The sequence below is a fragment of the Oryzias melastigma genome, linkage group LG6 (genome assembly GCF_002922805.2).
Source record: "Oryzias melastigma strain HK-1 linkage group LG6, ASM292280v2, whole genome shotgun sequence".
Taxonomy (NCBI): Eukaryota; Metazoa; Chordata; class Actinopteri; order Beloniformes; family Adrianichthyidae; genus Oryzias; species Oryzias melastigma.
In genome coordinates this window covers 30,477,003-30,488,593 of record NC_050517.1, presented here as the reverse complement: position 1 = coordinate 30,488,593, position 11,591 = coordinate 30,477,003, and the positions used below count along the sequence as shown (strand labels likewise).

General features: G+C 42.8%; 2 protein-coding genes across 2 annotated transcripts in view; both read right to left on the bottom strand.

Annotated features, from left to right (window-relative positions):
- Nucleotides 1–60: 60 nt before the first annotated feature.
- Nucleotides 61–1,930, bottom strand: LOC112151808 (sclerostin domain-containing protein 1-like). Its single transcript, XM_036212141.1, has 2 exons — nt 1,912–1,930; nt 61–1,684 (listed from the first exon to the last, which is right to left on the bottom strand). The coding sequence occupies exons 1-2, from the start codon at nt 1,928–1,930 to the stop codon at nt 969–971; spliced, it is 735 nt and encodes a 244-aa protein (XP_036068034.1). The 3' UTR covers nt 61–968.
- Nucleotides 1,931–2,402: 472 nt separating this feature from the next.
- Nucleotides 2,403–11,591, bottom strand: part of LOC112152551 (cyclic nucleotide-gated cation channel beta-1) — an 11,813-nt gene continuing 2,624 nt past the window's right edge. Inside the window, exons 5-18 of the mRNA XM_036212140.1 lie at nt 10,579–10,785; nt 9,535–9,743; nt 9,398–9,448; nt 9,246–9,332; nt 9,115–9,179; nt 8,842–8,964; nt 8,052–8,193; nt 6,656–6,815; nt 6,489–6,586; nt 6,320–6,403; nt 6,124–6,242; nt 4,340–4,486; nt 4,034–4,232; nt 2,403–3,951 (exon numbers count right to left, since the gene is read on the bottom strand). Of these exons, the coding sequence (XP_036068033.1) occupies nt 3,745–3,951; nt 4,034–4,232; nt 4,340–4,486; nt 6,124–6,242; nt 6,320–6,403; nt 6,489–6,586; nt 6,656–6,815; nt 8,052–8,193; nt 8,842–8,964; nt 9,115–9,179; nt 9,246–9,332; nt 9,398–9,448; nt 9,535–9,743; nt 10,579–10,785 (1,898 nt within the window). The 3' untranslated portion in view covers nt 2,403–3,744. The remainder of the gene's footprint in view (nt 3,952–4,033; nt 4,233–4,339; nt 4,487–6,123; nt 6,243–6,319; nt 6,404–6,488; nt 6,587–6,655; nt 6,816–8,051; nt 8,194–8,841; nt 8,965–9,114; nt 9,180–9,245; nt 9,333–9,397; nt 9,449–9,534; nt 9,744–10,578; nt 10,786–11,591) is intronic.

The window sequence follows — 11,591 nt, the reverse complement described above, 5'->3', positions numbered from 1 at the left end:
TAACTCAACTTTATACCAATTTTTTTAACCAGGCATCATAGTCAAGCATTCAATGGAAAACTATGCAATAAAAAGTTGTATTTATTTCATATAAAGTTGTTACAGGAATGATAAATGAACTGGATCTAAATATCCGACGTGTTTCTTGTGAAAATATATTACATCATACACTATAAATCTTACAAAAGTAAATCTTATCCACATGATCCGTCTTCAGCATTTAATATCTGTACAGGTATTTACACAGGATTGGTTTGGGGTGTTGCAGGTTCTGGTTGGCTGCAGATCTCTGTCACCACGCAGAATGCATTTACGAAAAAGTCCTGCAGATGGGACTGCACAGATGGGACCACGCAAATGGAACCATGCAGACGGGACCACGTATATGGAACCATGCAGATGGGACTGCGCAGACGGGACTGTGAGATGGGACTGTGCAGATGGGATTGCACAGACGGGACCACATAAATGGAACCATGCAGACGGGACTGCGCAGACGGGACTGTGAGATGGGACTGCGCAAATGGGACTGTGCAGATGGGATTGCTAAGACGGGACCACATAAATGGAACCATGCAGATGGGACCACACAGATGGGACCATGCATACGGGACTGCGCAGACGGGACTTTGTAGATGGGACCGTGGAGACTGCACTACGCAGATGGGACCATGTATATGGAACCATGCAGACAGGATCACGCAGATGGGACCGGGCAGATGGGACCACACAGACGGGACCACGCAGATGGGACTGCGCAGATGGAACTGCGCAGACGGGACCAAGCACCTCCACAGAGCTTCAGTCTGTAAACCATTTTTCACATTGCTTTACAACATGGATTCGATTGTCAGAAAGACTTCTCGTTCAGAGTCTGGGTGACGGCGTGAGTATGTATCAGAGATAATCCACAACAGCAAACTCTGGACGCCCCAGAGACTTCCCTTCAGAGGGTTTGGAGCCCCCCCTCATGGTTCCGTGTCGTGCCAGTTCTCACTCGTCCGGCTCTTGCCCAGCCTTCTTTTGCTCTTGGACTTGTGTTTGTGCAGAAGCTTTGGCGGTCCCGCGGCGGGCTCCTCAAACTTGCCGCCCGACTCGTTGTGCTGCCGCGAGTACCTCTTGCACCTGCAGGAGGTAACCACGGTGATTTTGTAGGTTCTGCTGGTGCCGTCCTGGCACTGCAGCTGAATGCGTTGGGTGCGGGTCTTGTCGTTGACGCAGCGCCAGTCGTGGTTTCCACTCCGACGCGACCTCCTACCGCGAGCTCCGCCGATCCAGTTCTCAAACATCTGGGCGGGCAGACACTCGCCTGCGCAGACCAGCTCCTTGATGGGGTTGATGCTGGTGCAGTGGCCGTCTGAGATGTACTTTGTGGATCTCAGCTCTCTGCAGCCGACTTGGCTCTGCTCTGCGGACAGACAAAGTGTTAAATGCAGCTTAGAGCCCTCGACTCTCCTATAGTTTACAGCCTTTGGCGAGGCGGGAACACAAGAAGCAGAGGAACGCCGTGACCTCGCCAAAAAGGCACCGCAGTAAGGATTAGCAGGAGGAGCCGTTGCACTTTCCTCCTGCAGGCTACAAGCACAGTCCACGGCTGCAACCCAAGACCGCCTCCATTCACGCCGCTCGGTGACAGCTCTGGATGAATGGAGAGGCCGTGGACTTCCTGTCCCTCCACCCCCACCTCATCCATCACCGTCAGGCGTGGAGGAGCATCAGCAGGAAAACGCCTCGTCTGCTTTGTTCGGTAGTCAGGCGTGCAGCCGGAGCTGCTACAACTGAGAAAGTCTCAGCGCTAAAGCAACGTTTCTTATCAGTTTATGCAGAGTTTAACCTAATAAAGTTTAACCCTTTAAATGGTTAGATTATCCTGTTGAAATAAAAAAACTAAAAAATGACAGTTTGACTTACAGTTCCACTTAACAGACATAAAATCATACTTTAACTCCGACTCACAGAATTCACTCCTCCCTCAAATCAGTTTACAGTAAACAAAACCTCAAACGCTGATTTAAAGTGCATTTAAAAAGAAAATAATAATTATGAAGTATTTGTAGTTTAACTGTGGCATGAATGAATTATCTGCTGCTGTTGAAAAAAAACACGTATATGATTGTTGTTATTATTGGTTTTGATCAGAGTTGTGATCAGAATTGGTGATAAAACTCTTTTTGATGCAACATTTCTCCACATCAGACTTCATTCCTCCCAGATAGTTTGATCCGTCTGTCGGGCACACAGCACGCCCCAGACTCCATCCGAACGCTCTGCCTCTGTTTCTGAGGGGTTTTTCCAGCACCGACCCGACGGCAAACTTGACCTAATTTTGGTTTTCTGGGTTTAAGGTAATGGAAAAGTTTCCTTTGCCCTCCACCCACCCACTTTATTTCTTCATCACTTGATTTTTTTTCTTTTCTTTTTTGCCAAAGTAATTGGAGCATTTTCCATGAAGTTTGTGACAAAATTATGCCGCTTAAAAATACATTGTATTAACTAAAAACAAAACACAAATCTTAGCTGTGAAGTCGTTTGTGTTTAGATCAGTTTAATAAATATATTTAAAGGTTCAAAAAGGACTTGATTATTTTGCCCCCAAATACAAGAATAAAGAGAGACTTTTTTTAAGCTAAAATCACATTTTATCTTCAGAGAATAACGTTGTGGGCATGTTAGAGTAAACCTGCAGCTTCCTGTTTGTTTCTGTGATTCATGTTTGTGGTTTAGAAACTCTACAACTGACTCAACCACTTTATAATCTAAGAAAAAAGCATAAAATGTACATTTAGAACAATTTACAAAATACAAGGCAGCATTTCTGCATCTACAAATAAAAACAACAATAAAAGGATTTTACATCATGGTTAACTGCAGAATGAACAGACAAGTTCTCACCATCATTTATATGTTACATCTATTTTTTGTTCATTAGTTGACTTGAATATCAACAAAAAGGACTTTATTTTGAAAGAAACTGGAGAAACTGTGAATGTAAATAAGGCAAAGTAGTTTACTAAGGAGGATTAAATGAAACGATTCATATACACTATTAAATCATTAATTAAATGTGTTAAAATTGGCATGAAACAAATGCATTTAAATATATGTGGCTATTTTTTGGTCCAGTATGAGCCAAAAGAGACAAATTGAAATAAATATATTTAATATGAAATTATTAAATAAATGTGTTAATTAATATTTAAAATGTACATTAAATAAATAAAATTGTAATAAATGTGTCATATTTGGACTTCTATCTCATGGATTCAAAAGATATTGAATTGATATTGAATTGATTCAAATATATTGTGTCTAAAAACTGAAAAAATAATGAACAATGGTTGTTCCTAGTGTATTTACATGTGATTTAAGAAAGAAAACTGCAAAATTCAGGTTTCGGGATAAAAAAATTAAGTAAATAATGAGAAAAACAACAAACAAGTTTTGTTTACGTCATCCTTTGACGCCTAATCATGCAATGAAGCATCAAACTGCTTCTACTCTTAAAAGCAAAACATTGATGATTTTTTGTCATAGTTGGACATAAATTCAGGCATCAGTGGGTTAAAAATGGCTGATCAGAAAAGATTAAACCTCCCAGAAGTTGTTTGATTCCATCTTTGTAATTATTTAGTTTAATTTTGTTTCTGCTCTGGGTTTCCTGTCCGGTACAGAAGTCTTTGGACTCAGAGGTTCTTCTTCTTCACTGCGGTCTGTTCAGACATGTCCTCCTGGACCGGAGGAGCATCAGCTGTCACTCGCTGGCCCCGCCTCCTCCTCACTGGCGTCCCCTCTGTCTGTGGCGTTGTCGTGGAGCCGCACTGCGGGAGGGGGCGCTGTGGGCTCTTGGTGGGTGGAGTGCATCGGGGAGGAGCTGGCAGAGATGGAAGTGGGCGTGTCAGGTCCAGAGCTCATGGTTGGAGAAGGAGGAGCCAAAGAGGAGGAGCGGGACGGCTGGAAGAACAAAGACGAGAGAATTTCTGGTGGATGAACAGAGAACAGTGAAGGTGTCTGTCTGTGAAGTCTCCGTGTTCACCTGTAATGAAATGCTGGACTTGTTGGTCTTCTCTTTGACCTTAAACATGGCTCCTCTGAGCCCGGACGATCTCTCTGCCATCTCCAGCGCTGCTCGGAGGAGTTTGGGAGTTTCTGGCCTGACAGGCGCCGCCGGCACCTGAGGGGCTTCCTTGGCTTCCTCTTTGGGTTCAGGTTTCTTTCCCTTGTTCAGCATCTTTCTGTGGTTCACACAGTGAAGTCACACTTCAGCCGACAGCTGGAATCTCAGACCTAAAAGCTTCTTCATTTCGTTCTGGGACATTAATAAAACTGGGAAACGCTTCACCTCGCTTTCTTGCGCAGCAGTTTCTTGGACTCCGGGTAGTGCACCAAAATCTCGTTCAGGTCTTTTTTGTCCAGGATGAAGAGATTTGCAAAACCGTGAGCGATCACGTTGGCTGTGCGCCGGTTAACGCCCCCTACAGCCAGCAGACTGCAATCACAGGACGCTGTGGTTAGGGGAGGGGTTTCCCTCACAGGTGAAGGTGAGATTACAGGAAACGTGAGGTTCAGTGTGGAGTCAGAGTGTGAGTTTGTCTTCTGACTTTCACTGTTTGTGTCAGCAAGTTGTGTTGCTGTGATTAGAAACTGAACACAAAGAGTACTTCATCCCCTTCACCAGTCAGTACTAAGTCCAGTAGTGGAGAGTAAAGAATCTCCACCCCAACTCGGACTACTGGCGCCCCTCAGGGTCACGAGCTTAGACCCTTTTCATAGTCCTTTCTACATCATCACAGTTCACCAACAGAGCCAAATATGTGGGATTTTCCTGTGCAACAACAAAGAAAAGCCCCTTCAGGCCTGCAGAACACCTTCAGGTTTGAATCACTGACATGAAAAGAGACGGACCAAACAAGGCGGTGACCTCGGGTCGACGAAATGAAGTCAATTCAGTCGCCATCTTTCCACGGATATCGGCTGATTTCACCATTCTGGGACCAAACGACTTTAGCAAGAAGTGATCGGTCCGAGAATCTGTCAAGCGCTTTAAATGTTTGAGGCGGGGCCAGCGGGCACCACATGCTTTTACTGAGGCATCTGATTGGCTAGTTCAGGGGTCTGCAACGTTTTACACTCGAAGAACCATTTGGGTCCATTTCTCACTGGCAACATCCCAACAGGAGCCAAAAGTCTCATTCACTTTAGGGAAACAAGACACTGATTTACTGTTATATTAATGTAACTATAATGATTACTATAAACAAACTTTGTTTTGGGGCAAAATAAGGTGAAGCTTTTTCTTTTCAAAACTTGAGATAGTTTATAATTTTTATCAGAGATTTCACAGACTTCCTTTCAAAATAAAAGACATCCTGTGTCTCATTGGATCATCTTAATGCAGCAAATCATTAGATTTTCAATTTTCAGACAAAAATGTGCAAATCTAATGAACTAAATCAGAGCTAATTCAGTGACAATTTCTTTACAAACACTTAAAATCCTTGAATCCAGCACTCAAAAATCTTCCAAAAAGCTTCTGATGCGTAATGTCTTTCAACTGTTTTATTTATTTTTTTACTTTACTTACTTTTTCCAGTTATGCGTTTTAAAAATGTTTTATTTTCCTTTAACCAGAGAGCCACAATGGAGGGTCAAGGAGCCGCAGGTTGCAGACTCCTGGGCTAGTTTATGACTTCAATAACTAGCAATAAAGAAAATATATGATAAAAAAAATTAGGTTTAGCAAGAAGATGTAAAAAGAGACGTGAGAAGTTGTTTTAAATTGTAGAAGATACTAAAGGTATTTTTTTTGAAGATTCAAGATGGCTGCCTCTCCCTGGGTCAGAGGTCAACCAAACTTCAGTCGTTGATGTGTGTGAATTTCTGTGAATTTTGTTGGTTCACCATCCCCAAAGTGGATGTTAACCAGATAACAGGTGAGTACAGATTTAGTTGAGTTTGTCCTGACGGTGAAGTTTTTGCTCAGATCTGCAGTAAGACAGAAGAATTGTGAAAACATCAGGACTGCTACAGGAATCGTTGGACACGAGTTCTGGATCCCACAGAAAAACAAACCAATGTTCCAAAAGAGAGTTTTCCTTTTCTTAGACTCCAGATCCACGTGTCTACCTTATTTCTCCAAAGACGGATCCTGCTCTGAGGGTGGCGAACACCGTCCTCCCATCAGGCCCTCCAACCACCTGCACCTCCCCGGCTTTGATGATGTACATCTCCCGACCAACTTCCCCCTGAAGACAACCGGACACAACGGAGGATCAAAAACAAATGTGGCTATGAAAAAGAAAAAGATATTTTAAAATGGCACCTTCTTGCAGACGTAATCTCCAGGCAGGTAGACGACAGAGCGGAGGCTCTTCAGCATGTCAAAAATCATCTGTCTGTCACAACCCTGTCATGAAGACGACCTTTAGAACCGTACAAATGCAATCATTCACATCCAGAAAGTCTGGAACTGCTTACGGTCTTTTCCTGACCTGAAACAGAGGGACTTTGCTCACGATGGAGTAGTTCACATCGATGGCGATGTCCAGACGCATTTTATCAGGCAGCTGAGTCAGCAGCTCCTGTTCATCTGGGTGGTGGACAGAAGCATGACTCAGCATTTCAGACTCCACAGAGACACAGCCAGCCTCCTCCTTACCCAGCATGCCCTGGGACTGCCAGGTGTAGTTGTACCACGTCTTGACCCGGTTCTGGACGTCTCTGGGGATCCGATAGGACGACATGTACTTGATGGTGTTGTCCACACATGTGCGGTAGTAGGTTTGGGCTGCGGTCGCCGCGCCGACCACGTCCCGCATCTGTCAGGCAGAAGAGCGCAGAGGCAACATGCAAAAACATCCCAAAATATTCAGTCAGCTTTTTATTCAGCGTCGTTTAAGTTGATCATTAATTACTAACTTCTTAAAATTTCAATTTTAAAATTATTTTTTTAAGTTACAAAAAATAGTTTTAGTTAACAGTGATTTACTGTAAAATCAAATAAAAATATCTATAAATTGATATTAAACATAATAAAATAAAAACATCTATTAATGAATAAATTGTATGATTATATAGATTTTAAAAATCCTCAATTGATTACAAACTGATTTATAAAAACACAATAGAAAAACCCGGTCTGACTCCAATAAAATAGTGTTATTTAGTGTTTAGTGTGGGATTTCTCTGATGATGGAAACCATAGAATAAGAAAACTGAGTTTGAAATAACCTTTTTGAGTCTTTTTATTCAAATTGTTGTGAATCAGGACCTAAAAATGCTGTTTGATAAGGACTGTACGGTGTTTGTGATGTAGAAAATGTGCTGAGCGACCACGAAGTCCCTGAAAAGTGAAAGTTTTTTGACTTGTAGACGAATCGTTTATTGTTTATTGTTTATAAGATCCCCATCACCTGTGCTTATCAGACAGCTACTCTTCCTGGGTCCTTCATAAAAACACCTCATACAACACAATTGGTGAAAAGAAGAACAAATAGATCCATGAACGTCGTCTGAGCGAGCATCTGCCTCAAAACTGAGCTGGAATATTTCTGTTGCACCGGTAATGTTAGGTTGGGGGTGTGAGGGGCTGTAAGCTAGTGGGAGAGCTCTCAGGATGAGGAGGGAGGGGAATAGGGGGTGGGGTTGCACCAACAGCCCTGCCGACACCTCAGATGTGATTTTCTAATGATCTTCTGCTGCTCTGCAGAAACTATGTCCTAGAAAACAACACCGTAAACAGGAATGTATAAAAATAGCTCAAAAGACGACCAAAGCGGAACTTTTAAGGGGCCATAGCGGGATTTCCTCGTCTCTTAGAGTAAACTATGACCATGTAAATGATCATATATTACCTTTGGAACACCTAAGCATGAATTATTAATTAAATTAGTTATTTTTGTTAACTCTTTTTATACCAGGAAGTAAAACGACTCAGTCTCTGAGGCTCCGCCTCTCGCTCCCTGAGGGTTCCACCCACTACTGATAAATAAACACATCTGACTGGAACGAATGAACATATATATATTTTTTTTTTTTTTGCTTTTGACGAGTACCTGACCAATCATGATAGAAAAGACAAAGACTCCAACAAAGTAGTTGATGAGCTGGAAGACGGTCTCCGACAGGGAGGTGGGGTCCGGCACTCCTCCAATGTTGATCAGAGTTTTCACAGCAAAGTAGTAACAGCGAATGTATCTGAGGAAACAGGAAATGATACGGTTACTCCCCAATGGGCAAACCTGGATCAGGACGAGGTGTATACATATGAAACGGGGCAATAACGAAAAACTGGACAACAATAAGAATAAAATGAACACAGTTGGTTAAATAAAGGAAACTCTGTGTCCTGAAATGAAAGAACAAAATGAAATAATTAGTGTACTGTTCAAACAAAAGACAAACCAAAGGAATTGGAACCAAACAAAGTAAGTCATGGAGACTGCTGACCCAGTCATGTCCACCGTCAGAGTCAGCACCAAAACTACATAAAGAAAACAAATAAACAAAGCCCTCAAATGAAGACTACCAAACTAAAATAACAAAACCCAGCAGTGTGAGACTGCTGAGGACAAAGAGAGGAGGGGAGGACGAAACAAACAGCACAACAAAAACCCAAACCTCAAACCCAGCTGCCCCCGCTCTGCCTGAGTCAGGCCTCTCCCAACTACCTGGCAGGTGCTGATTAAAGAGTTTGGGCCACACCTGCCAGGTGAGCAGAACAGCAGAGCGTGTGGAGAGTGTGATGCAGAGCAGCAGCTGCAACACCTCCACCCTAAAACCGGTTGTAGTTTAAGTCACTTTAGGAACATAAACACAACAGATGTTTGAAACTGAAATACTGACCCGTTCCCATCCCCGTTGTAGACCCACTGGGTGGATCCCAGTCCGATGTAGGCTGAAGTCCAGTGATAGAGACACGCGTTACAGTGGAGGCAGTACAGCAGGTAGGTGGTGGTTCGGATCACCCTGACAGACAAAGAAGTTTTCTTTGATTTTTAATTAATAGAGTCTTTTCCAACTGTGTCTGGAAGAGGGACGGAATCTCTTTGAGGTATTCTTATATTTTCATGCTCTTTGATGGATAAAAAGTCATGAAGCTGTGGATCTGCTGCTGACCTGTAGATGTAGGCTTTGGTCAGGATGGCCTCCAGACGCTCGTTAAACTCAAAGAAAGAGTAGATCTGAAGACGTGAACAGATAAATCAGTGAAGGTGGATTTTGGGTGGAGCGTTCAGACTCGCCCTCACCTTCAGCAGTCTGGGTAATCGCAGCAGAGGGTTGATGCCAGTTATGAAGTAGAAAAACTCGAGGGGAACAAGACTGGCCACGTCAAACTGAAAATAAGAAGATTTGTCTTCATTCGAGGGTCTGGCCGTCAGGAGACACAACAGAGACTTACCTTGAAGCGGACGGTCTTCATGTAGTTCTTTCTCATCTCCTTTTTGTCGCTCTGCAATCACCACATTGATCCTCCATGAATGTGTGTTTGATCAGGATCATGCTGAGATCATCCCAGTGATGATCAGCTCCACTCACCACTATGTCTCCTTCACGCACAAACTGCAGCCGTGGCTGAAAAACCGTGATGTCCAGGATGTAGACGAGGTCGCAGGTGTAGTCGGCCAGCAGCCAGAAGTGAATATTGTCAGAGGTTTGGTAGGGAAAGGCCCAGCGCACCGGGATGAACCACACGTTCCAGTTCCACGCCAGAGACACCAAAAGCATCCACAAGACGTACATCAAATCTGACGGGAAAGGGATGAAAGGAAGAGAAATGAAACATCATTTCTAAGATGTGCGGCTGTGCCTCATTGGTGCTGCAGTCCTGGACCAGGACACTGATCTGCTGAGGAGGTCCTGGAGCTTTGTACCCACTGATGAACTGACTGATGGGTAAAGATTTACTCTGAAGACTTTTACTCAAACCTGTGGAAGGACCTAAAGTTTGACAGAAATTTGCCTTACTTTTGAATAAATACATGTTTCAAGTGATAAAAAGAGATTATTTTGAAAGTATTTCAATCAAACCACGTGGTAGAAACCTAGAAATGACCTGGAATGACCTCTGCATGTTTGTAGTAAATCTACAAACTTTGGTCCTTTTCCAGGACATAGTTTCTGCAGAGCGGCAAGAGTTCATTAGGAATTCACCCCTGAGATGTGAGCGGGACTGTTGGTGCAGAGAACTCCATCCCACCTCCAGTTGTTGAGAGGTCTTTGTTTACATGCTCTCCCTCTAGCTTACAGTCCCTCATGACTCCAGTCTATCATCACTGTAAAAACGGCAGCAGCATCATTTCTATCAGACGTGAAGTTTGATCCAGATTCCAGCTCAGACGAGGAAAACAAAGACGTTCATGGATCTATGAGTCTATCAGCAGTATTTTCCACATAAACAGGATCTTTTACAGACGAGATTTTTTCATTTGCTTCTTATTCTTAATGATTTGAATAAAGAAATCCCCAGAAATGCAGTTTGAAGCTTCGTTTCCTTATATGTCCTCCATCATCACAAACACCGTTTCTTTGGCGTGGGTCTGTAAGGTGTCAGCGGTGCAGAACTGCAGCTGAGCGTCTTACTGGTGAACGGGTCGATGCTGGCAGGGAGGCAGAAGTTCATGCAGGCCCGTATCCACCGAGGAGTTCTCAGTTTACTGCAGCGGCCGGGCGGCTCCTCCTCCTCCTCCTCCTCGCCATCCACGCCCCCTCCTCTGTCTCCTCCTGAAGGTCCTCCTTGCCTATTTGCTTCTTCTACTGTTGGAGCTCCAGCGTCCGGCTGAGGAGGAGCTGGGAGGAGAAGAGAAGGTTCAAAGATGGACAATGCAGGTTTTATTTTTGAAACATTCATATCTGTCTAAAGAAAAGGATTTTTAGAGATCAGGACAGAAGAAACTAGAAAGGTTGCATTACCTGTGACACTGCTAGAAGGATTTTTGCTAAATCTGGTTTCTGAAAATGTTGAAGCACTTTACTCTAATTGCTGAATGGATTTACTGAAAATGCAAAAGCTGTTTTCAAATTGCACAATTTGCCAAAAGAGTTGAATTTTTGTTAAGAACTAAAAAAAGACTGCTCAAGTTGGCCTACATTTCAGAAATATTGTTTGTAAGTTTGCTTTAAAATCCTCCATACTTACCAATTTTCTCTAAAACATGTAGTGTATGAGATAAACTCTAAATTAGCCCAAAAAACCTTAGTTGATGCTAAATTAGCCTAAAAAACTAGCACATTGCTAAAATACTAGCTCAACTCCAAAATAGCCCAAAAATCCTCTAAAATGAGTCAAAAACGTTAACCTGTCGCTAAAATGATAGCTAAGCTCAACAGTAGCCTGACAAACCTCAATAGATAACAAATTAGCCAAAAAACGGCAGCATGTTGCTAAAATAATAGATTCAATTAGCATAAAAATCCTCAGTAGATGCCAAATGAGGTAGCATAATGCTAATAAAACAGCTTCAAATGATTTACAAATTACTGTTATTATTGGTTTTAAAGTGCACAAAGTTTCTGAAGAATTTCTCTTTCATTTCATCCAACAGTTGAATTTGTAATGAACTGAAATGAGTTAATTAAAATTAACATCTGAGCTG